The sequence below is a fragment of the Diospyros lotus genome, chromosome 9, assembly GCF_014633365.1.
Source record: "Diospyros lotus cultivar Yz01 chromosome 9, ASM1463336v1, whole genome shotgun sequence".
Lineage (NCBI taxonomy): Eukaryota > Viridiplantae > Streptophyta > Magnoliopsida > Ericales > Ebenaceae > Diospyros > Diospyros lotus.
In genome coordinates, this window is record NC_068346.1 from 1,816,414 (window position 1) to 1,843,558 (window position 27,145).

Genomic DNA, 27,145 nt, shown 5'->3' on the forward strand with positions numbered 1-27,145 from the left:
TTTAAATACCAATATGATGGTGCATTTGGAGGGTAAGAGAGATTATTGCAAGCTTCAAATTTTACAATCTCATTCAAGTGCTCAAGTGTTTTTTAATTTTCTCTCAAAAGGCTTTGTAAATTATTTTGTTTCAATTGTTCAACCCTCTGTGTTTAATTTTGAGAGACAATTATAACTAAGAGATTCATTTATCATATCATTTTTTATTATAAAAATTATTATACATTGCCTAGCAAGATTGCTAGAGGGTCTACTTTGATAAGTAGAATGTTGTGATACTAGATGGCCTACTTGGGATCAAGGAAAATGTTTCAATAGATGTTTTAAAACCCTTAGTAAGGATAGCCAATAACTGTTTCCTTTAAACAAAGAAACTTAGTTGAGTAAGAAGAGAAAAATATTAGATTATAAATCTAGGTTAGTCAACTATTTTCAAATTTCTTAAGAAATTTTAAGCGTAAAAAATATGCTACTATAAATAGAGACCTGATCGACTAAAATCATTCAATTCACGTATATTTCAAGCTGTAGCTCTTTGCATCTCATCTCCAGATAACTCTAGATTAATTTCTCATTTCCTTTCGGTTTTTATATGAAATCTTTTCATTTTGGTCTGTTTTCCTCTTCATCTCATCATTTCACTGAAAATATTCTTTCATTTAGTCAGGAGCGGATCTATATGTAAGTTGTCCTCTGCAAAAGCCCAAAATAACTTGCAACAAAAATTAAATTTATAGAGTAATTTTTTTGATTACTTAATATTAGGCCAGCCCAAAGTCACTCCAGCCCATCCTTCTCTTCTCTTTCCTCTCTCGACCTCCCTCTCGCTCACGGCTCACCCTCGTTGCCTCTCGCTCTCTGCCTCCTCTTCTCTTGCTCGTCCCCTCGCGCTTGCCCTCGCTCTCTGCCTCTCCCTTGCTCTCGCTCGCCCTCGCTGGCTCTCTCTTTCTCTCGCTCGAGCTCGGCCCCTCTTGCTCTCGCTCGCCCTCGCTGCCTCTCGCCCTCGCTCTCTGCCTACCTTGCTCTCGCTCGCCCTCCGGCTCTCGCTGCCTTTCTCTTGCTCTCGCTCTCGCTCGCCCTCGCTGCCTCTCGCCCTCGCTCTCTGCCTCTCTTGCTCTCGCTCGCCCTCCGGCTCTCGCTGCCTTTCTCTTGCTCTCGCTCTCGCTCGCCCTCGCCCTCGCCCTCGCTCTCTGCCTGACTGCCTCTCTCAGTCTCTCTTGCTCTCGCTCGGCCAGTCGGCCTCGCCCTCTTGCTCGCTACCCTGGCCCCTGCCTCTGATTCAGCCATTCAGGTCTTCGTTTTACCCCCCCGCCCCCCAAACATCCAGATTTGCTTCATTCGAGCCCAGGTATGTTTTCTCTTCTTTCAGTTCTTTGATTCTCTCGATTGACAGCTAAATCTCGATAGTTTTTCTATTTTTCGCCCATATTTTTTTTTACTTGTTTATGCTTGATTTGTTGTTGAAATCGCTGCCTTTTTTCAGCAAGTTTTAAGTGATTTTGTTGTTTATGCTTGATTTGTTGTGTCTGCTTGCCTCTTTTACTACTGCATTTAGCTAGGAACTTAGGAATTGGTGTGGCTGGAAGCCTGGAATTTGTTATTGCGAATCTGTTATTGTTATTGAATATTTGAATCGACAATAATAGATGTAGACTCTGTTGTAGGTGAATTTTTTGTTTCAAAATCTCGTTAAGCACAAGTTTAATGAAAAATTATTGTAGTGACTTTTTGGTTACATAAAATTTTTATTACATTAACCTTTTAAATTTCAGCCCCCCAAACCTAAATTCCTAGATCCGCCCCTGCATGTAGTACTCTTAAAATCGGGACCAAACCCTCTGAAATGTCATCAAAGCAAAAAGAAGTCGTCACCTCTACTTCTAAGGATTCTGCATGAAGAAACCTAGAGTCAGAAATCCTTTAGTGTCTGCACCTAACCCTAGCAACAGACCACCCTCTCATTCTCAATCAACTCACTTTTGGAATGACCATCACAAGAGCCTGTATTCAAGTGCCGTTGCTAGACAATATGTACTTGGTAGAAATATAAACTGGGACAACTTTACGAAAATAAAATTTGGAGCAAACCTAAAAACATGGATAAACAATATGGGTTGGTTTAAACTGTCCACCACAAACCTTCTTGTCTATTCTGAGGCCCTAGCAAAATTTTATTCCAGTCTTCCCAAATCTCTGTTAAAAAATAAAAAGGAATAATATGATCTAGATAGTATCAAATTTAGATTTGGTGGAAAAAAATACACCATGACATATGAGTAATTCATAGCCCTACTAGACCTAGACAATTGTAAGACAGACATAGATGACCTTGAATTCAACCATGATGAAATATGGTTTAACCTGATTGGGAAAAATGAGTCATTTTCAACCGATAACCATCCAGCTTCTCATGATTTTCTTAACCTAGAACACATAGTTCTTCAACTTTATTGCCACCTCAATCAATGTTCGAACTGGGTCCTTTCATTTTGTCACATTCTTAGATTTAGACATGATGTGGTGTGCCCTTCAAAACATCAAATTCAATCTTCCCTTGTTCCTCTTCTCCCGAATGTATAATTCTGTAATTGTTAAAGAGAAGTGCAAATTTTCATTTGGAATGCTTCTCACACTTATTCTCCAAAACACCCATGGTCCTCTAACTGACACATCTGACTCTCTCTCTCTCTTTCTCTCTCTCTCTCGTTATGACACTTACTCTCTCCCAACCTTAAAAAGAATAGGGATCACTCGTGAAAATGATATTTGGTAGATGCCTACTAAGAAAGAGCACTCGACACATCTAGAAGGAAATATCCCTCCATGACGAGAAACTGGTCCTTCACAACCTTCTTCTCCTTCTCTAACTCAAGCCTCTACCTCACATCCCCAAAATCCTCCAAATCCTAGCCCTACTCTTGGTATGACAAAAATGTCATTGAATGACTTTTTGATCCAGTTAATCACTACCCTACTTACCAACCAGGAAACCATAATAGAATGACTAAGTAATGTAGAAAGAGAACTGACTGAAGTAAAATCAATTCTACATGGAATGAGGAGATTTAAGACAACTACCAAAAGATCTATCAGAATAGCTGTAGAAGAAGAAGAAGACATGCCAACAGAGGAACAAGGAGAGGAAAGAAGACAAAAAGAGAGGACATAAGAAAAAGAAGGAACTAGAAGAGAAAAAGAAGCAAGAGGACGAGGAGCACAAGGACAAGTGAGAATAGAAGAAGAAAAAGAAAAAGAACAATATAAGAAAGCAAAAAAAGGACACAAACATAGACAAAAAGAACAGGAATAGGATGATCACATCTATAGTGTTTAAGATAACCAACTGTACCTAGTGATATGTTTAAACTATTTTTCTAGTAAATGATTACCTGATTATGTGGTGCACCTATGATAGGTAGCACAAAACTAATTTTTCTTTTGCTATGGTATATTTTCTGTGCACTCTATAATTCCTGTCTTGATATGTTTGCAATGCATCATACTTTTGAGTATGCTTTTATGCTTATGCCTTATGTTATTCTTCCTAAATTTTTATGATGCTTATGTATTCTACAAGTTAGGGGGAGATAGTTTCCTTTTGTTCTCCTTGTGAACTAATTTTTTATTTCTGACAAAAAGAGAGAGAAAAAAAGTATATTAGTTTCAAGGAGACTTTCAATAGGTCAATGTTTCAAGTGGAATCTCATTCTCCTTAATTATTCCTTATAATTTTTTAAAAATGTCTCCCTCTATGTATGTAAATATATATATAGGTCTACATATACATATAAATTGTTAATATATATCGATATAATTATAAGTATGTATGTATATGTGTATAGATACATACTTTTATGTACTCGAGTGCATATATACTTATATATATGTTTGTATGAAGCATAGTTACAAATATGTGCTTACATATATCTACATATATATATAAATATTACATCTATATACATATATTTATTTATGTATATATATGTATACATGTTCATTAAAATTTGTATATACCTATGTATGTACATGTATATTGGTACACATAGATGTATAACTATGTATACATACTTACAGATATATATATGTAAGTATGCATCATAAATACAAATTTTAAAATATATGTGCACATATATATATATATATATGCATATGTATACATATCTATATATATTGTAAGACCCCATATTTGAAATGAATAATATATTTAACATATTTCGTTATTTCATAACGTTAGAATAGTCGTATTTAAAGATTTAGGAGACATATTGTCAACTTTGCTTAGCCGAATTGACTGGAGGGAGTGCCCTCGAACCGAGATGTCTAATGAAAAGAATACGGTATTTCGTTATTTCATAACGTTAGAATAGTCGTATTTAAAGATTTAGGAGACATATTGTCAACTTTGCTCAGCCGAATTGACTGGAGGGAGTGCCCTGGAACCGAGATGTCTAATGAAAAGAATACGGTATTGACGAGCATCTCGAGATATGATTTATGATACTGAAAGAAATCAGATTTGAAACGATTTTTGGTACAGTTTCAGATCAGACTGAAAAACTGAATTGTAGTAAGAGGCTTCCGAAAAGACAACGGAAAATTCGTAGAAGTCAAATATTACATAAGGAACAACCCTTAAGTGGCCTCGGGATGAAACAAGGGGATTTTGCAATCAAAGCATAACTTCGGGCCAAAGTATAATTTTTGAAAATTTTCGAGAGAGGTCGAAACGACATTATTCCCTAAACTTCGAGGGGTCAAATGAGAGGTTTAGATCGTGAGGGTTTCAAAAGAAGTTTTGAAAAACTCAGGGGCCTTATGGAAAGGGCCAAAATACATTTCAAAAGTTAGGGGGTGAAAGTGTAATTTCAGAAAAAGTTGGGCAGCCATGGCTGACCAAGCTTCCGGCCACCAATTCCATCACCGCTTTCGGCCACAGGAAACTCGAGGAAAAGGGCTAAGGGACCTCAAGGCTTGGCCTGGATCGATCCATGTCCGACAAAAGGGAGCAAAACGGATAGATTTTTCTACCAAAAGTTGGCCACTGTAAATCGAGTTTTGGGGCCATTTTTGGTGGCTTTTGGACTGATCTAAGGAAAGTAAAGACTTTAGTGGCTTTGGATTCCATAGGGATGGTCGGTTAGAGGCTTGATTTTGAGTATAAAAAGAGATCTAAATGGCTGATTTTTCTTCAAAGTTGAGGCTCAAAATTGGGCATGTTAAAGGACAAATTGAGCAACAAGGATAAGAGGCTTTTAATCCTTGTGAGTGGTAGAGTGATTTTGAAAAATTTGGTGAAGTTTCGTGTCAATTTGAAGGGGTTTTGGACGTTGGCCAGAAAATCGAGCGGGCGGCGAATGCGGTCTGAAAATCGGTTGATTCGGCCTTTTCCGACAGGTGGTTCGGCCATCGGAGGGTGCCCCTAGGATCTATTCAAAGAGACTTCAGCGTGGTGGAGTCAGATCGATCATCGGAGGTGGAACCAGGTGGTAGTGGTGGGTAGTTCTTCGGGGAAGACGAACCAGAGATGGTGCATAAGGCACACACGCTAGGCAAGTGGCTGCGGGGCACGTGGTTGGGTGTGGGAGGTAAGAAAAATAGAAAAAAAATAAAAAAAAAGAAAAATGAAGACAATAGAAGAAAAATTGGAAAAAAAAATGTAAAAATTTCCAAAAAAAATCGAGGATTTTATTTTAAGAATCATTGTGGGAAATTTTCTGGAAAACGCTGAAGGAAATATTTATTTTACAATTTTTGAGGAAAAAAGAATTGTGGAAATTAGAAAAAAAAATTGAAGAAAAATAGGGTTTAATATTTATTTGAACGAATATGATGAATAGGGCGTTTTTGTGGCTCAAATTGAGTGATTGTGTGACTTTCAAGACTTAACACGCAAATCGAGGCGGTATACTAGATGGTTTGAATCTTAAGTTAAAGGTAAGTGATTTTTCCCAGAAAACTTGATTTTAAGTATATGGTTTATCATGTTGTCATGTCTTGATGTGAATATGTCATATAGATTGCATTTACATGTATTGATGATGAAATATGCATATGTACATGATGATATTATTGATCATGCATTCACATAAGGGTTTGAGAGTACAGGCCGGGACTGCTGTTCTTCCAATGGTGCACCCATACATCTTGGCTTGATAATGAGGTTATAAAAATGTGGAATAGCATTAAAGTATGGTCGGCTCAAACCGAAATGAAATAAAAAATGACATTTTGCATCCATGCACGAAATATGTTTATTGTTTCCTTACTTAGATGATTCATTATTTAACCTGAGTTTTGCCCCTGGAATATTCAAACGTTCCAGATGTTGTTGTAGCAGAAGCAGATACAGAAAATGCATGTGATGGCATTTAACAAGTGCACGATGATCTATGATTAAGATATTGAAATTGATGTATTTAAGTTTCTGCTACTTAACATTCTGAACATTTTGAAAGACAATGATATATTATTTGAACTATGGTGATTGTAATATTAGGTTCAATTCTTAGTTTCTGCATTTGATGTTTATGATCATTCTCTTTCGAGATGTACGTATGGAAATTTTGGGATGGATATGAATAATTATTTGGTTTAGTCGTAAATTTAAATAGAAAAAAAATTATTATCCCATAATTGTCCTAATTTATAATACGCTCGAGAAAGTGAGGTGTTACATATATAAATATATGTATATACATATGTATAAATATCTTTGCATAAGTATGTATATCTAAATATGTATGTATATATGTAAGTACTTATATGTACATAAGTTCATATATGCTTATATATGTGTATGTATGAAGACTACATACATATATGTGCTTACAAATACGTATGTATATATAAATATACATCAGGACTGTTTTAAGAATATTTATGATCCTAGATAAAAGTTATTTTGGTGGTCCCTTAATAATGTAAATAAATATTTAACATTTATTTTCTTTACTTTTTGAGATGTAAAATCACTAAATAAATTTTTGTATTCAAATTTAGAAAGTAAATCCCTTTCAATTGATAATATAAACAAAACGAAAAGATTTGAAAATATAAAAATTGAATAATAAAAAAATATGGAGAGTCCATAGCCAAGTCTTGCAAATTAAAAAATCTTAGATTTGCTTTTTGTTTTTTTCTTTAATGTTTAGATTAGTGCGAACTCTCAAAATGGAATTTTTGTTGTTCAAAGAATCTTTTTATTAAATTATTATTATAAAATAACGTCATTTCTTACTTTTTTTATTTCATTATGGATCCAAATATGAATTCTAGACAAACTATCTGTTGGGATGTAACCCACATAGAAGTCTAGAATTCATGTAGCCAACCCCACATAGTGGGATAACGGCTGGATATGTTGTTGTTGTTTATGTTAATTACTAATTTATACCTTACTATTCATTGCTTAATATTAAAAATAATTCATGAACTTTGGGAGGTAGGGTGCCTACTTGTCTAAATAACATATAACTATTTATTATTTAACATTGAAAAATAATTCATAGAGTTGAAGAGTGAGGGAGTCTCTTTGTCCTAATAATTCATTATTATTCATTACCTAACATTAAAAAATAATTTGCAAACTTGGAGAGTTGGGGGTTCTTCTCATTCAAATGAAATAATAAAATAAATAGAACATGAATTCAAACAAAAAACTATCATGAAATAAAATTAATAATTATATATTTTTAAAAATAAAAAATAAATTTTAAATAATTAAATATCAATAAATGGGATTATAGGGAGGGGGGGGGGGGGGGGGGGAACGGAAGGGCTCCCTCACCACTTCTGCTCTCTTTCTCTCTATCATAGATTTTGCAAAATCCAACCGTCCGATCTTCAATCCGACCGCATTTTCATCGTGAAAGTGGCCTCGATCTAGAAGTAGGTAAGTCTTTTAGTTTCATTGGCAATTGTTTCAGTATAGATCCATGATATATACATTTATGCGTGCGATTTGGTTGTTTGGCCAGAAATTAAAACTTAGATCTACGAAGATCCGGTCGTCAGATCTTGCTGATTTTTGGGTATGTTGGTCGATGGGGTTAAGGGTGTCGAGTGGTTGCCTCGGGTCGCCGGAAAAACTGGCCGGCGGCGACTAGCAGCGCATTTTCAATTGTGGACAAAAATTAAAAATTAGATTTTTGAAAATCCAGCCGGATATGCCCCTTTTTTGGATATATTAAGGCCCTTGGCTTGGTGTTTCAATTGGTAGGCTTTGATCATGGAAATCGCCAGTCGGCTGCGGTCATCGCCTGCGGCTGCTGGTGGAGGCTGTTATGGTTGGTTTAGGCTATTTTTTTGGGGTTGTCCCAAGTTGGCGAGGCCCAGTTGGTGTATGGGCCAACCCAACTTGTTGGGCTGGGTTTGACCCAGTTGTGGTAGCCCCTTATTCTGTTTGTTGTAGGGCTAGATTTCCAGGATTTTACTCAACCTCCTCCCAGGCTCAGACTTGAGTTACTCCTTTCCAGGCGAGTAGAAAGGCTATGTTATGTTTAACTTATGTTCTTTCATATATATACTGTTTCATGCATAACTTATACAAGATCTTTACATGTGATTTCTTGAATAATATGCAAATTGTTCTAAATGCACGAAACATGTTCATCCTACTGGGAGAGACATACGCATTGTGATTATGATATGATACACTAAATGTTTCTTATTCTTGGATTATACAAATTGTTGAAAAGTTGTGCATTTTAGGCACCAGGTATGATGGCAGATAGATTTTGTGATATGCATAAATAGGGTATCACTTGCATCTTAGGGGGACAGACTAGTAGATTCTCTGATGTTCACAGCAAAAGAAGATCATGGTACTGTGAACCTTGACATATCTTAGCCATGGAACATTGATGGTATGATTCAACATTGCTATTGGGTGAGGCATTACGGTGTCGCACGAGTATCATATTATGTATTGTTTGTATATATATATGTATATAGGGTTTTGGGTTGAGGGTTATAGGGGTTGAGTTTGAGGGTTTTAGGGGTTGGGGTTTTTAGGGGGTTAGGGTTTTGGGTTTAAGCGTTTAATGGTTTGGGGTTTTTTTACGGCTTCAAGCTTAGGGTTTTTTTTTAGTAAATAAGAAATTCATTGAATAAAGAATAAGTGCCAAAGCGTCAATAACAAAAGTTGGGGCATACCCCACTCATAACAAAACAACAAACAACTACAAGCTACATAAGAACAAGGAGTGACAAACTACATCTAAGTAAGCCCCAAACAGGCGAGGCTGAAAACATACATAAGACTGAAAATAATGTACCATGGAAAATAGTAACAACTGACCCATAGTGGGAAGGCCAGAGAGAACAGTAGAGAAGTCCAATGGGGAACAAGCGAAGCCAGCAACCACCCTTCTCCAAAACAACCCCCATTCCGCGATGAAATTTGAAGTAGGAGCAAATTGTCAAATTCCACGGCATTAGGCCGGAAGCCTTGACGGAAGAAAGAAACTGGCTAGCTGGAAACCACCAAAGAACCACAAAACTGCCCCGGGGGAGGGAAACCGTCAATTCCAAGAACTTTCATCATCGAAGACAACCCCATTCCAAGATGAAATTTGAAGTAGGAGCAAACTGTCAAATTTCACGTTACTAGGTTGCTCCAATGGAGGAAGGATAACTGGTCGGATGGGTCCGCCAGAAAGCCGCAAAACATGGCATTGAGGGAAGAGAGAAGCAGGGCAAAGAAAGGGGAGGGGGAAAGAAAGGAGAACATACATTGATAGAGTTGTAACTTGGGAGCCAATCATAAGAGTTGTGAATTGGCTGCATCTCTTATAAATGTCGGACATATTTTGATTAATAAACGTATTTTTCTTTTAATACTTGGCAATGTGTTCATTTTTAGGGTTTAGGGTTTAGGATTCAGGATTCAAGAAATATTAGAATCTGTTCAAAAATCACAAAGTCCACAAACAATCAGTCATCAAGAAATCAGGTATGAGATTAGTACTCTCAAAAAAGAAATAGCAGATCTTGAGGAACAGATTGATAGAGAAAATCAGGATATCAGGACACATCTACACCAGTTAGACCAACAGGTACTAGTAACAAATCTAAAAGAAAAATTAGAAAACTTCATTCCAAAACCAAATCCCCAATCAGTACATTAGAACCATCAGATGATAACCAGGAACAGGATCATTCCTTGTTCTTAAATGTTATCAACAGAATCTCATATCAGAGGTGGTATATCAATATCACTATCAGAATGCAATCTTACAAATTAGAAAGGATAGCCGTATTAGATTTCGAAGCAGACATGAACTGTATCTAGGAAGGATTAGTACCCACAAAATATTTTTAAAAAAACAAAGAAACTTTAACAGCAGCAAATAATCATCAGCTCAATATCAGATATAAGATCCCAGTTGCACATGTCTGCAACAAAGGAGTGTGTTTCTCCACCTCCTCCTTAGTCAAAAACCTAATCACTCCTATCATATTAAGAACCCCTTTCCTCCAACTCTTGTATCCTATGAGTTACCAAATCAGGTGTAGAAACTACATTCCTCAATAAACCCATTCTCTTCACTTTTGCATATCCTGTCATGACTAGGGATATCAACCTTCTCAAAAACATATCAATTTACAAAACTCATCAGATCAATCTTTTGAAAAATGACATTAGTTTTTATCAAATTCCTCATTTGCATCATCCATCTGCATCAGAATTAGGATATGGAGGTATCCTAGTGCAGCATTATAACCAGCATCATCATACTATTTCTTATCAGTCTGGTACTTGCCATGTAAATTATTTTACTGGGACAAAACATTTATTTCCTACTTACTTAATTCAAAACTATTTAAATCAAAAGTTTTTCCTTAAAACTGTTTTTCAATCAAAACATTTCAACAGGAAAGGTCTGGGTATATCAGCTTTTCCTTAATTCAAAAGGTTTTCATCAAACAAGCCTATATCAGCTTTACAACCCATGCTAGCATATTAGATATGAAGCCCACTTCGGCTTTACAACCTGATCAGGCCCAGGGTAAAGGTCTGGGTAGTCCACAACAAATGACTTATGGTAAAGACTCATCAAATCCATTATTATGGCTGGAGCCTTTGCCAAAAAGCCCAAAAACCCGTAAAATGGTGGTCGCAAGATCCCTATGGGAACGCTATAAAATGGGTGACCCAACAGTTGGCCCATTATGAATTTCTTGTGCAATATGGACCATCCACTAATCCATGTTATCTGTACAAAGAAATTTACTACACTATTACTCCATTAATCTATGATTGGATGAAGAAAAGAAGAATAAAAATCATAAGAGAATTCTGCCCAAGCAATATTCCCCTACATGTAGACATTGTAAACAACATTGCTATCAGAGTTTGCATGGTCGAATCATCAGATCAGCATCTTCCTAGTCTCATGGAAAATCTGATTTATGGTCATTCTTATTAGCCTAAACAGGAGAAAACAACAATGAGTACTCCTCCTTCCAAGAAAAATGATACAGGTAAAAACCATCAGCACCACCATCAGTTCAAGCATCATCGTCATCAGTTAAAAAAGCCAACAAGTTTACTCCATTAGACAACCTTCCTTTTGAATATCCACCATTACTCCCTTCCTCACCATTGAAACCAAAAGCACCATCGTATCTGCCCACGGCCATGCCATCACCGTCTTCAACCTCATCTCCTCAACCAAAATCTACCCCCTTTCAAAAGTCTCCTTATCACCAAAAACCCATCATGGTACCCATTATTCCATTAGAAGCCCAATTACTATAAGATTCCTACCTTAACTCTCCCACTAAATTAGCAAGAACCATTATTAATCCCTTCACTTATTAGGTTTCACCTTACTTTCCCTCCTATGATTTCTATGAGAATATCCTCACAGATAGTGTTCTAAAACGCGCTAGGCGCTAGTTGGGCGCCAGACTGGGGCCTAACGCCTAGGCGGACTATTGTTTTTTTTTTGGTTTTTTTTAATTTTTGATGTAATTTCATGTTAGTTTTAGATAAATCAAAGTTAAAGACAAATGAAACTTATATAAACAGATTAGATGTACTGGTTGACAGAAAGATTTATATATATATAAATAATAAATAATATATTTTTATATATATATAAACGGTGCCAAGGTATTGTTTTGTATTTTGGCCGCCTGGGCCGCCTAAACACCACCTTGGCAGCCTAGGCCCCGCCTGGGCCGCCTAGACACCGCCTAGACTCGATTAATCGGGCCCGATGCCTAGGATGCCGATTTGCATGTATTCGGGGCGACAAAGGTCCGCCTAACGCCTGGGCGGCGCTTAGGCGGCCTTCTAGGCCGCGTTTTAGAACACTGGCCACAGATACCAAATCCATAGATATCTCTACTGTCATGGACTGCAATGACCCTAATGAAGTTGCCTTCATGAAAGTCAAGATCAGTTGTGTCCTAACCTTATTAGGCGAAGATAAACCTAGTCACCTACTGCAAATTCGTAGTCCATGTGTCCTTTGTCATAGTAATTCTTCATGCGTGCCTGGGCTTGGTGTAACTGATCTCTCAGCTCCCTTAGAATTTGGTCACAATGAAGGAGGCTATGTTGTACGGTGTTAACGCGGGTTGTGCTCAGCACATATGTTAGTAGCGTTGGGGGTGCTTGGCTGTAGACTACTTCGAAAGGTGTCTACTTAGTGGAGGAATGAATACTTGTATTGTAGCAGTATTCTACCCAAGGAACCCACTTCGTCCATTCTTTCGGTTTGGAGCTGGTGAAGCAATGCAAGTACATCTCAACAGTCCTATTGATTGCTTCGGTTTGGCCATTAGTTTGGGGATGATAAGAACAACTAAAATTGAAATTGGTGCCTTGTAGATTAAATAACTCCCTTCAAAAAGTGCTCACACATACTGGGTCACGGTCGCAAACTATGGATCTGGGCATTCCATGGAGTTTAAAGACACGCTCAAAGAAAGATTGTGCTACCTTTGGGGCTGTGTATAGGTGGGTTAAAGGAATGAAGTGGGCGTACTTAGTAAGTCGGTCCACTACCACAAACAATACCGATTTTCCTTGCAAAGGGGGCAGCCCCCCAATGAAATCCATGGATATATTCGTCCACACTTGATTTGGTATTGATAGTGGTTGGAGCAACCCAGCAGGGGTTTGATGGTCAGTTTTGTGCTGTTGGCAAATATCACACTTCTGAATTAACTCTTTAAGCATTGCAACCATTCTTTTCCAGTAGAAAATGGCGTGCAGTCTCTGCATTGTTTTGTAGAAGCCTTCATGTCCCATACTATGGATTTCTTGGAGAATGATAGGAATTGAGTCAGAATTGTTAGGCAAATAAATCTTACTCTTATAGAACATAACATTGTCTTTGTTTTCCCATGGTTTGTCGAGCCCACTCCTGGCGAGTTTGGTATGTAGTGCTTGCAGCTCTAGATGATGTTAGTTCTCTTCTTTGATGGAGGTTAGCCTATTCGGCAAGGGACTGTTAATGGGGTAGCAGGAGCCTTGTCGAGATAAAGCATCGGCAACCCAGTTACTGTTACCTTTCTTGTATTTGATGGTGAAATCATACCCTATAAGCTTCATCAACCAACGTTGTTGTGCTTCTGTCACGGTACGCTTCTCCCTTAAATATTTGAGGCTTCTTTGGTCGGTGCGAACAATGAAGTGGCACCCCAACAAATATGTGTCATGTCCTTAGGAGGATTAGAAGGGTAATATTGTGATAGGGATATAATAAAAGGGGTAATATTGTAATATGATTATATTAGTTTCTTAGGAGATATTTGGTTGTTTGTTAGGAGCACATGGGTGCAGTTAGAAATTAGTTAAGGAGTTACCTATGCCTATAAAAAGGTCCATTGTAAGAGGAGATGATTATGCTTGAATGAATGAAAGAAAATATGATTCTCTCTCTACAATTCTCTCAAATCTCCCTCTCATTTCTCTCTTCTATTCTCCCTTAATTCTCTCTAATTTCTTCCCTATTCTTCTTCAATTTTCCCTCTATACATTATGTTCTTGACCTCAATTCAATCGGATCCTTCCGATTGCCAATTTCAGCCGTTATGAACCCTAGTTCATGACAATATGGTCTCCATTTTCGGACATCAAGAACCAGGGCCATTAATTCTTTTTCATTTGTGGACAAGAGCAATTGCTTCCCTTGTAGGGCAGTGCTGAAGAATGCCATTGGGCGTTGCTGTTGCATCAAGACTGCCCCTACACCTTGCTTGGATGTGTCACATTTGATGACAAATGGTAAGAGCTAAATTCAGGAAGGGCCAAAACGGGGGCATTAGTTAGGGCTCTTTTAAGGTTGCTAAATGACTCCTCTGATTCCGTGGTCCAAGAAAAAGAATTCTTCCGATGCATGGATGTTAATGGAGCAACTATCTTTCCATATTCTGCAATGAATTGCTATAATAATTAGTTAGTCCCAAAAACCCATGAAGTGCCTTTATTGAATTCGGCATGGGCCATTCCTCAATTGCTCGAATTTTCTGGGGGTCAACCTTCACTCCCTCACTACAAATTATGTGGCTGAGGTATTGGACTTCTTGTTGGGCAAATTGGCATTTTTCCTTCTTCATGGCAAGATGGTGTGCGTGAAGGGTGGGAAAAATGATTCGGAAGTGCAAGTGAATCTTAGTATTGTTTGAAGCAAGACTAGACTAAGTAGAAGATTGAGCAAATCTTAGTATTGTTCTCCAAGCTGTGAATCTGAACGATAAAGAGAAGGGACCTAAGATCAAAGGCTCCACCTCCAATCAGGAGAAAGGGCCACTGTTGCCTGCCCCTCGAAAGGTCGAAACAAGGCAAGGAGGTGGCGGCTACCCAAAAATCCACTTCGATAGCAGTCCTCAGTGGCCTTTTCTGGGTATCTCCCAAACTACTATCCCCAACCATTCTTATGTTGAAGAATTTAGTGCTAGTAATATCCATAGCAATAATGGACATTGAGACCCTAAAATTGATTTTTCTCCATTTCTATGGAAAGAATGCTTGGGGATGGCTTCACAAATGTGAAAAGATATTTCTAATTTCTAAGACCCCAAGGAAGAAAAAGGTTCATTATGCTTGTATACACATGCATGACTATGCTGGAACTTGATTTTTGGGGTGAATAATGGGAAAAGAGAAGGTGGATTGGAACTATTTTGCTTCTGAGGTCCAAAATAGATTTAGGAGGAAGGTATGCAAGATGTGGTGGAGGAGTTTAATAAGTTAAGGCAATGGAGTAGCTTGAAGATATATCGGGGGAAGTTTGAGGACCTTATGGTCTTGATGCTAAGGTTTAACCTAGGGTTGAGTGAACCCTATTTTGTGTCAAGTTTCGTGAGTGGCTTGAGGGAAGAAATATAGTCAATGGTAAAAATGTTTAAGCCTTCCACCCTTATTCAAGTCTATGATCAGGCTCTATTACAAGAAAGTTTAGTTGATGCTCTGCTTAAAAGACAAAGGGTGTTGTTTAGGCCTCAAAATCCCTACACCACAAATTCCTACACATCCAAAAACCCTGTTCAGCCACCCAAATCAACTATTAAGGCCTCAAATCAGAACCCCTACTTCCCAAACAAACACACTAGACTTGCCTAGTGTTATTAAAGGAGAGCCTAGGCAGAAGGCGCCCCTTGGGCACTTGGAATGCTTCCTAGCGGGCGCAGATCGTCAAGGCGTAGCTAGGCCAAGGCACTTTGGGTTTAGGCGCGCCTAGACTTTTTTAACTCTTCTTTAGGGTTTTTATTTTATTGTTTATTACTTTATTTAAATTTTTATTGTTTAAGGTTTAAATTTATTGCTTCAACTACAAATTTGACAATGAGTAAAAGGGCTACTACTTTAAATGCTTCGATTGAATTTGAACTAGATGAAGATGGAGAGGGAGATGATGTGGAAGAAGATTTTAGAGATGATGCTTCTAATGATGAAAATATGGAAATGTTTGATCTTGATGACAAGGATGTTTTTTAGATTATTTAAAATGTATAATTAGTTAATCTTGATTAAGATTTAAGACCTATACATTGTTTAAGATTTAATTTAAATTGATTTAAAGACTTTTAGATTGCATTTTTTATTGTTCTTTTCATTAGTATATGTTGAATTTTTTAATTTCTTTGATAACATGCTTGTGAATATGTTATTAGGAGTTAGAACCTATTTTATACCTTATTCTTCAACTAAAATATATATTTTTCTTTTTTTTAAGTTAGCATACGCCTAGTTCCATCAGGCGTGCACCTCACCTTACGCCTTGTGATTTAGGCTCCAACACTCTTTTGCGCCTTGTGCCTTTAATAACACTAGACTTGCCTTTAATCCAAAGCCCCCATCCAAATCAAATGACCAAAGAAGAGAATTGGGTTCATGTTACAAGTGTGGAGACTGATATTATTATGGACACCAGTGTGGGAACAAGCAGTTATTGAGTATGGAAATAAATGATGGGGAATTAGTGGAAGAAGGGTGGACTGAAAAGAATGGATGGAGTACAAACATGCAGGAATTTCCATGAATCCATTGTCACGACCTTAGGATACAGGAAGGGTAATTGTGTAATTGGGGCTGCTTATTGTTGTGGGTTGGTTAGAAGCATTTGGCTGTTGCTCTGTTGTTGTGAATTAGTTAGAGACATTGGTGGTTGCCCTGGTTGTTGGGCTTTCAGTTACTATAACTGAAGAATAGCTAGGAACACCAATAAAGGGGTTAGTTGTAAGAAGATGGCATCGAAGAAATGAAAGATGGAATCTTTTCCCTCAACTTCTCTGATTATTCTCTCTATGTCATTTATGTAATTCTTCCCCAATTCTTGCTGTATTTTCCCTTCTTTCCGTCTAATTGCCCCTCAATTTCCTCCAAATTTCCTATTCAAACCCTAAGCAAACCCTAGGATCATGTCAAGTTGCATCAGAGCTAGCAATTCTTAGTTGTGAGTTCAAAAGTTTCAATAGTTGTTCCGAACTGATTTTGAAGGAATCAAAGCCAGATTCCAAATAGAGCAATCGGTCATTGGAAACAAATTCCGACGGTGATTCTCGGCTTGATAGGCGATCGTTTTTGACCCAATTCTAAAGGAATCAACGATTGAACGTAATTAAGATAGAGGAAACCAGTTCTCAACTCAAAATTGAAGGTGTACATAGCCGATCAATCCTTGGCCAGTGGTTAAGATTGCAGTGAGTAAGAAGTCATGGATTAGAGGCAAATTTGAGCGATCGAGATCATAGTGATCGCGATCGAATCGGCGAATTGTAGTGACCCACAACGATTGGCTTGGAATTGTGGATTGTCGATCCACAACGGGTGAAGATGCTGATCGGCGATTGGGTGTGGAACTAAACGAGTCATAGGAGGCAATTCAAGAAGTAGTGAATTCTGGAAAATTCATCAGAGTTGGTGGTCTTCTGGCCATTGGACGATGATTAGGTGACAAGAAGGCGAGTTGGGGCAATCGTTAAATCACTTCGATTTTGGCGCGTAATGAAGGCACGGTGTGGAAGTAGGCTTAGGCAATCTTGAATTCGCTTGATCACAAGTAGATAGTGAACAGTTGCAGGGGTTCAGACAATCGGTTGGGATTGGGGTGTGGGTCACAACCATTGTCAGTCTTGATTGGCGGCGAGTGTAGCGATTCTCAGGCTATTAATTTCTGTCAATTGTTAATTTCCGTCACTGATCTAGCAGAACAAAGCCAGTGAACTTAGGCAAGCTATCAGGAAGGAAGCTACAACAATTTCGATTGTGACAGAGGCAGACTAGGTTTATCGAATTCAGGTTTTGGTAAATTTAGGTTGCTCATGTTATGAGGTGGTTTCGGTGAAGTTAATTTCACAGGCGAAGCAGAATCAAATCGATTATCAAGGGGTTGTTTCAGAGGCAAATTTTCAAAGGAACTGGTCCGTGGACGTGGAGTACAGGTTCGAGATGGAATTCACTAAATTCAATCAAAGGATAGACGACTTATTGGATCTGACGTCGCATGTCTTTCAAGTTAGAATACCAACGGATCTTTATTCAAGATCCACTGTAGAACAAATCCCATCAGGAGTTGGAATTTGTTATAGGACCTTCGGTTTGCAAGAAGTGGATGAACTACTTGTAAAGGATCGGATTGGAACTGAGAGTTGCAACGAAGAATTCAATAACCTAACACAAAAAGACTTTATAATGGATTATAAAGCTAGATTTGAAGAATTGAAAGCGCTAATGCTCAATTCCCATCTGAACTTGATTGAGTCTTACTTTGTGTCAAAATTCATTAATGGTCTTAACGATGCACTGAGGCCTAGTGTGAAAACATTTTTTCCTATCACGGTGGAATAAGTAGTCGAGAAGGCGAGACTGTAAGAATTGGCACTAGAAGCCATTTACAGAAAGCATGGGCTGCTGCTGAAAAGTTATCTTAAGAGCAGGTTGCAAGTTTGTGATGGACCACATGTAGCTAAAGGAGTTTTGATGGATCAATTTGGACCAGAGCAATTTTACAATGGCTCTAAGGAAGCTAATACTGAAGTTGATGAGCATGGACAGGCAACCGATGAGGACTCGGACCAAAGAAACAAACTGGAGGCTGAGGGCAAGAATGGTTCTGGGAAAGCAGATTTTAAGAGTATTGCTTCTTTGCCTTTGGTTTTGGAAAAATTGAGTCACAGGTTAAGATAATTGTCAAGGAAGACGCCGAAGAAAAATACTTTCAATCTTATTCATCCTTTGAGGGGATTAATGGGATTATATACAAGACTTTCTATCAATTTAGGAAGTTCCTTAAAACAGAATAGGACAGTTTCCAAATTTAGTTTTGGAAACCTGTACAATTTAGGATACAACAAGATATAGAAAGTTACAGCTTCTAGAAGATACACACACTAATTTAGAAAGAAAAGATAATCCAGAAACCAATCAAAATAATCTGATCTTGCTTGAGAATAAGGACAAGATCAGCCTCTCAACCGTTGACACTCCCCCTCAAAATTGAGAATGGATGTCATCCATTCCAAGCTTACTGATCAACTTGTGACTAACGGCTGCAGGTAATCCTTTAGTTAACACATCTGCCCTAGTTCTTGCATTACCCAACTTTTCACTACCCTTTACACTGGAGATTGACCCTTCAGGCAAGGGCATGGGAGCTATGTTGATGCAATTGGCCCATTACACAAAAGGTCTCGCTTCCCCTTTTCAGCGGGCATACAGAGGCCATAGAGAAGAGAAACAACGTCAAGGTGTTGTGGCGGATCTTCACCGTCTCTGACAGCTGAATTCTTTTTCAGCACCTTTAACCGCCCCCCATTAATTGCAGCCTGTAATTTTGGTTGCATGTATTGAAAATCATCTTTGCAGGTAGGTGGATGGTTGGTTTGATCTCGTTTTGGGTAATTTTACCCCGACATGTCTGCCAAGTGTTCGACATAATGTTTAAACTAGAGAACGGTTGTTTTGATGCTAACTCTTTTTGGTTTTAACTCTTGTTCACGCTGTAATGTTCACTTGGTCACTGAGGTCTTTCACAAATCCATAATTAGTCAGTTGGATTAGAGACGCTCTTAGATATTGGGCTTTACAACTGATAGGCTCATAGCCTATTTGATGTATTGGGTCTGCAAGGAATGACCAAGCCTCGATCATGTGGGGCAACAGGGGAGTTTAGTTAAACAATTGGGTGTTTCTTAGCCATGCATTGTACAATCACCTATGAAAGGACCATGTCCAACACAGTTGAGGTCACACGGAGTCATTCTTGTTGTTCTTTTTTTGGCACCTTTTCTTTTTAATTCTCCTCTATTGTGCTGATTCTGCAGGATGGAATGCCAGGACCGCAAATTGAAACCTGAATTTGAAAAAAAGATTTTTCAAATCTTTTCAGATTTTATGACAAGGTTGATCCTAGACCTTTACCAATTGTTTTTTTTTTTTAATTATCTTGGAAGTTGAAGAATATAATTCAGTTTTGTTTTGCAAAATTACTGCATCCCACATGTCTACTGTAGTAGTATATTCCCTGAAATATGTTTTTGTAACTTTTTTGCACAATTCCTACAAGAAGTGAATTTTTTTCATAATTTTCTTTTATTTCCTTAATATGTTGTTAAATCAAATAAAAGTTTGGTTTTTGGGGATTTAAGATCGATTTGTGGGTCTTAAACTTCTGAAATGTTATTAACTTGAAAGCTTGCATTAAATAATGGCATTATCTACAAGCAGACTACCTGGTTTCTTTCAAATGCTTGTTCAAAAACTTGATTGACTATAAATCTTTGAAAGAAATAATGACACAATGTCAGTTTTTGGATGTACAAACCATAGAAATTAATAATTGCTCAATGCTTAAATCTACTGATTGTTGAATTTCATGATAATGGCGTGCTAGAATACTTGCATTTTGAGTATCTATCCTTTAACCCTTGGTCAAAATGAAATGGTAGTTTGAGTTTTGATCGCCCACTAGTTACTTTATAGTAATCCGCCTGGATCAATGAACACAAATCATGTTGATAGTCAGCTAGTATACTACATGTTAACCCATTACTAACATTAGTATTATTCACCACCGTACCTATTCTTTGAAACACTGAATGGGTTGCATTATGACACCTTTTCTTAACTACAAGATACTGAGGGCTGGCAATATCAGGTCTGGTGCTAAGTTGGAAGGTCAATTGGCTACTAAAGTACATTCGCTTTACTTGTTTGAAATGTTAGGGAATGGAAAGAACTATAAACCCTTGCAAACTGCTATGGAGTGCATTTCTTTCTAAGATAGGCTTGTCCACTTGGATTATGAAAATGCCTGCATCATCCTATAGTTTTTTATTATTTTTATTTTTGTTTGAATTTTTAATGTTACTTGAAGAACATTGCAAGTATTTGTTTGAGAAGGCAGAGCAGAGCAAGATATGGTAGCATTGCTGTATGGTTATATGATTGTGAATGCCATTGGAGTTTATCATCCATGTACATCCCAAATTTGGTGTTGAAGTACATCTCATTTTCTCTTTACCATGTAGTTGAAACTGAGTCTCTCTAGTTTGATAGTGCATTCTGAATCTGAAGCCTCTTGTTGATCATATTTTGAATTATAGTATGGCACTTTTTAACTGAAACAATCCTACTTTTAACTTTTTGCACATCCATTTGTAATAGGGTTGCAAAATTTGAGGAGTTGGTTTCTTCAGGAAGTAAGTCACTTGCTGGGTTTCAGCAAGGACTAGGTTAGTAGTTTCAAGAATGTGGATCATTTTTTGTAGGTAGTAGAATGAGGTTTATTGTTCCTTCAGTAAGTTGGGTTCCATGTTGTCATGACAGAGTTTCTTCGACGGCCTCCAATTAACAAGACATCAGAGTTGATTGAGCGAATCTTTACGGCTAATGAAACCAGGAGGGTTGCAGTATATGTTGAAGCTGGATGTGTAAGTGTTCATGACAGAATACAAAATATAAGCAAGTGTAAGTGCATATATAGTTCTTTCATGGAATTAGATAGGATACTTGAGGTGCATTGAATCTAAACATTCTGAGTAACTGACCATTTCTTTCTTCTCTGTTTAAACTATATTTACTCGAGTGCATAAGGAGAGATGAGACAGACAACCCTTATCCTCCAAATAGTAGTGTTAAATTTTTAACTTCTTTTCCATTCTATAAATCTTTGTATCTAGTTACTGCCAGTGCTTTGATGTTATGACAATCACAGTGACTCATATTAAAACAACTTGGTCAATGTTGATGGACTTCCCTGGCTATCAAAAATATGTTTCAGTCCTATTTGCTTTGACCTCTTGTTGGCTGTTTGTTTTGTCAGCATGTTTATGCTGCATGCAGTATAACAATACTGTATATATTTGTTGCAAGTCCCTTTAACGGGAAATTCTATTCACAGCCACATTATTGCTCTTCACAGCCACTCCCGCCAAAATTCACCCAACATCTTTCAAAAATCCTATTTTACCCTTCCTTTTACTCTCCTCCACAGCCACAGCACAGCCACCATATGCTCCATCTCTCTCATTGCACCCATCTCTCTCTCACACCATCTCTCCATCTCTCTCTCTCTCCCCCGAATACACAAACATACACACACACACACACACACACACACACACTCACACACACCTATATATATATAGACACAAACACACACACACAAGAAAACGCATGGCCACAGGAACCTGGTTCCCGACTGCCAGCAGTCGGGGAACCCAAGAGTTCCCGACTGGAACCAGGTTCCATGGCCGCTGCCATGCGTTTTCTTGTGTGTGTGTGTGTATAGGTGTGTGTGAGTGTGTGTGTATATATGTATATATCTGTGTGTGTGTTTGTGTGTGTGTGTATTCGGGGGAGAGAGAGAGATGGGTGTGAGAGAGAGATGGGTGCAATGAGAGAGATGGAGCAGATGGTGGCTGCGCTGTGGCTGTGGAGGAGAGTAAAAGGAAGGGTAAAATAGGATTTTTAAAAGATGTGGGGTGAATTTTGGCGGGAGTGGCTGTGAAGAGCAATAATGTGGCTGTGAATAGAATTTTTGTAGTGGCCCACTATCGGATAGTCCCGCTAGCATAGGATATCCGAAAGGAGGTCATCACAAGTGTGATATAGAACAATAACATACAACACCATAATACTATCCTTAGATAAACTCAGCGGAAACTAACATAAAGGTTTACAACATCTTAGACCATAGTCTAAACAAAATGAAATACAAGGGCACTAACAAATTTTACAACATAAAATTTCCTCACACTTGCCCTCATCACAAATGCTAACATAGACCATCTAATTTGGAAGGTCTCTGTACACTTCTAACCCTGGGCTTTAGCCCCACTGGGCTCGCCCTCAACCACTGCTCTACTTGTACCTGGAATGACATGAGAGTAAACAAGGTGAGCCACAAGGCTCAGCAAGTGTATTTATAAAGCATGGAGATATAGAATCAAAGGCAGGGATAATCAAGATAGAATAAACAACTCTATGAGAAGATATTAGTATAACGCGACTCATAAGTTCTCCGTTTACATTAATTTCCCATGTCGTGATTATTACATATATTATGCACTCGTTCCCATGCTCATGCATATGCACCAATAGTAGGGAATTTTTCCGCATAATTCTCAAGGCTCTCACGGCCTATATATATATATATATATATATCCATTCATGAATATATATGCATCATGAAAATACATTAACAAATGATAACAATTTGAGCCACGCCTTCTGGGTTGATGGCCACCTCACCCGCGTCAAGCGCTCATAGGATATCCTTTCTCATCCATGGACTTAGCCGTCGCGCAAAATAATAGGTGCGCAAATCAGTATAATCATGCATCACATATGCATATCCCCATTTCATGTCAATCCTCAATGATTAAGAAAAATCTCAAATCATGCTTAATCATGCATCACAGGGTAAATTTTAATACATTTATTTACTCATACTTATAGAAATGCCCAAACCAATATTTACGGTTTATTTTTACCCCAATAATAATCGCAAGAAACACTAAATCTTGCATGACACTAGACCCTAATGAATAAATGTCATTCCTTAAGAAATGTAGGGTGACACAAAATCCTATTTAGATTCTTGCAATGTTCAACAAGAAAACGAATTAATATTGCAAGATTTATCGAAATAAGGAAAATAAAACCCTTTTATCCAACAGTGAGGGTTATCAAGAATAATTCAAAAAAACAATGGAAGAACTATACAAAAATCATAATTTTAAACGTAGGAATGATAGACTACATAGGAAGAGTTGAATAACAACATATTTCAGAAATTTTCAGATTTCAAGCATATTTTCAAAAATCCAATCTGGGCTCAATATTTGGTCAAATACCACAAACGATATACCAAATCAAATCCTAATGAGTCTAGTTTCTGGAACATCAACTGGATTTGAAATCGGAAATAACCACAAGGAGATATTCCACAAAAACCGAAACAAAGCAGAATTTGTAACAGTAATTTACAGAATTCTACATAGAATTCAACAAGGTTGTTATGGGTACAAATCATAACCAAAAATTTCAAATCTTATACCGAATCGAAGCCCATGAAGTCTATTTTATAGAAAAAATAAATGGATCACAATTTGGATATAACCACAGAGCATTATACCCCAAAAATCGAAGCAAGAACAGATTATTCAAAAACAGAGCAGAAAATTTCCAGATTCTGGGCAAGAATTTATAAGGATATTGTAGGCTCAAAACATAGCCAAAAATTCTAAAAAATTTACCAAATGAAGATTATCAAGTCTAGTTTATACAGAAACAAACGGATCTTGAATCGGATATAACCACAGAGAGTTATACCCTAAAGAGTACAACAAGGTCAGTTTACTCGAAAGCAGTAAAATTTCCAGATCTTAGCAGGGATTTACAAGGCTATAACATGATCAAATCTTAGTCAAAAAATTCGATTCTTGTGTCTAAAATGAAGCTTAAGATGTCTAGTTTACAACCCAACAAACGGATCTCAATTTGAATATAAACACAAGGAGTTATAGACCAAAGAACATAACAGGGTCAGTGAATCCGAGAATAAGAATTTAAGAGCAACAACTTAAAAATGAAGGAAACAAGCCTTCTAAGATGGAAACAAGGTTGAAGAACTTGCATTAAAAGATAAACAAGAGAAGAAGAACTTACACAATCATAAGGAGAAGAAGAAGAAGAAGATCTTGCGTATGAAACAAGAAGGAAGGGAACTTGCCTTAGATGGTTGTTAAATCCAAAGAGATGAAGACACCCTTCAAATTGGAAATTCTCCACTTGAAGCTCTAATGAAGAAGAACAATGGAGGAAGAAGAGACAATCGGGAGAGGGAGAAAAAGAAGGGAACAAGAAAGTAAGAAGAAAGAAAAGGAGGGAAAAATGTGGAAAACTTGTCTCCCAACTCTTTCCAATCCATCTCCCTTTTCATTTTTTCTAATTTGCCCCTCGTACTAATACACACAATTCACATATCTCTTACCCATTTTGGTCATTTTACCATTCTCTTAATCTTTTTTTCTTTTTAATTAAGATACCATTCTCTATGCCCATGGCCCAAGCCCAAGTCAAAATATATAGCCCAAGCCCAAGTCAAAATATATGGCCCAATCCAATTAAGGCCCAATGGACTTTTCTTGAGATTTGGGTTCAACCCAATTCATTTACACTTAAGATTTAATTATTTATCAATGGTCTAATTCAAATAAGGCCCAAACCCATTTAGCCCACAACTTTGAGACTTTTTCACACCAAATATTATTTTCATTAATTTACCCCCATTACCAACTCATATAATATTCTTAACAATTAATTAATAAAGGCAACAACTCTAATGTGCAAACTAAAATACCCATAACACCTAGACCCACTAACGGGTCATTACAATTTTCCTTTATGTTATTGCTTTGGCTTTGTCTATTTGTATTTAGGTATCATTATTATTATTCAGTTCCTGAATTTCTGATGGTGCTACTGGACCGTATTGACCTTTTTTCCTCTATGGGTTTGGATTTGCATGGAAGTACATACATGCCAACTTGGACTTCTTGACCACTTAACTAAAGGTAAACCTCTGAATTTTTTTCAATATTTCTTGATGTTCCATATATCTGAAGGGATTAACATAAAAAATTGTGTAAGTCAATTATATGATTGTGTGTAGCATAGTAGAGCACCAACATGTGCAAAGTATGAATGTAATAGAGATGAAGATGTTACAATGGATGAGTGTCCATAAAAAAATAATTTTAAAAATGAGATTATTTATAATATGGTCGGAGGGGTTTTTATTGAAGATGAGGTTTGTAATTTTATTAAAGACCAATAGAGCATGCCATGAGGAAAGTGGCTGGAATGGAACTAGTCTGTACCAAAAAGGTAAAGCAGGACCAAGAAAAATTTGATAAGAAACTCTTTATGTTTTGTTTGGGAAAGAAGGGCCAAAGGTGTGGGGTAGAGAACAGAATGGTGCATAATAGAATGGAAAGAAATGGTAAGAGAAGTAACATGACATTCCCTCGACTTCTGCAAAGAGGGAAGCCTCATGCATCAGGGTTGCCCTTTATTTCGCATTGGAGGGTGTGATCTGTGATGGATGTTCTATTTAAGTCTATAATGCTGTTTCTTAGTTATATTGGTATATTTTAACTTGCGCCATTTTTTAAAATTAATTCATCTGGACTTTCTCCAATCACGTTGTGTTCAAAATTGATGTTGTTTGCAGCCAAGAGCACCGTGAATGAACTCGAAGGCCTTGTCAAGGAAATGACGGGGGTAATGCAAACTACAAATGATAGCAAAGCACATTTTTTGCAGGAAGCGGCCATAAAAAATGAGTTTGATTTAGAACCAGTTAACTCTTATAAGGTAGTGCACTCTCTTTATATCCTTGCTCCATGTTTATGTTCATCTTTCTGTTTATTTATTTCATTTGATAGCCAGAACCATTGCGGGGCTTCCATTTTACTTATTTCCCATAAATAAAAGATTTTGGCATATCTTCTATCTATTTCACATTTTTCTTTTCCTAGGCAACTGTGAGCACAACCCGAGAGGATAGATATTCGAACCTTTTTTTTACTATATTGGTTTCCTTTTTGAATTGTGACATTGTAGTTCTTTCTTCCTTAGGATGAAGCGACATCTTCTTGTGAACCTCAAAAACCAGAAGTTATTGATTATGCTACCACGATGGGTGTTATATACAGCATGGTGAAGCAGGACTTCAATATGCAGGTACTGAGCTTCGATTCAATAATACACTAACTCTGGATATATCTATTACTGTGTTGCCTTTGGTATAATGAGATCTCAAAGAGTCTGGAAAGAAGTAACTGAGCAAAATCATCCATCGCCTTTGTTGCAGGAAAAGATAATATCTTCACTGAATCTCAAGTCGTCTTCAGGAGAACTGGAGAGCTACAACCTGATGTGGTCCTTGCGCCCTTTCGTAAACGATGAAATCATGCATCAGGCTTGGAGATTTATTCCATGACTACCGTTCTCTTTTCTTTTTCTTCTCTTGCCTTTGCTTATTTACATACACGTCTCTGCCTTTTCTTCTTCTCAATCTTGGGAAGGTAATGTATTTAATCTTTTATTTGTATCAATGATTAAAGGTACAGAAAATTTTAAAATAATAAATCTTAAAAAATTATTTTGTATTCTTAA

General features: G+C 37.4%; 1 protein-coding gene across 1 annotated transcript; it reads left to right on the forward strand.

The window, feature by feature from the left end:
- The first annotated feature begins 788 nt into the window (after positions 1-788).
- LOC127809929 (uncharacterized) lies at positions 789-27,145 on the forward strand. The gene is made up of 8 exons (XM_052349108.1): positions 789-1,348; positions 19,783-19,860; positions 21,125-21,192; positions 21,287-21,427; positions 25,498-25,539; positions 26,199-26,341; positions 26,606-26,710; positions 26,841-27,145. The coding sequence occupies exons 2-8, from the start codon at positions 19,784-19,786 to the stop codon at positions 26,967-26,969; spliced, it is 705 nt and encodes a 234-aa protein (XP_052205068.1). The 5' UTR covers positions 789-1,348; position 19,783; the 3' UTR covers positions 26,970-27,145.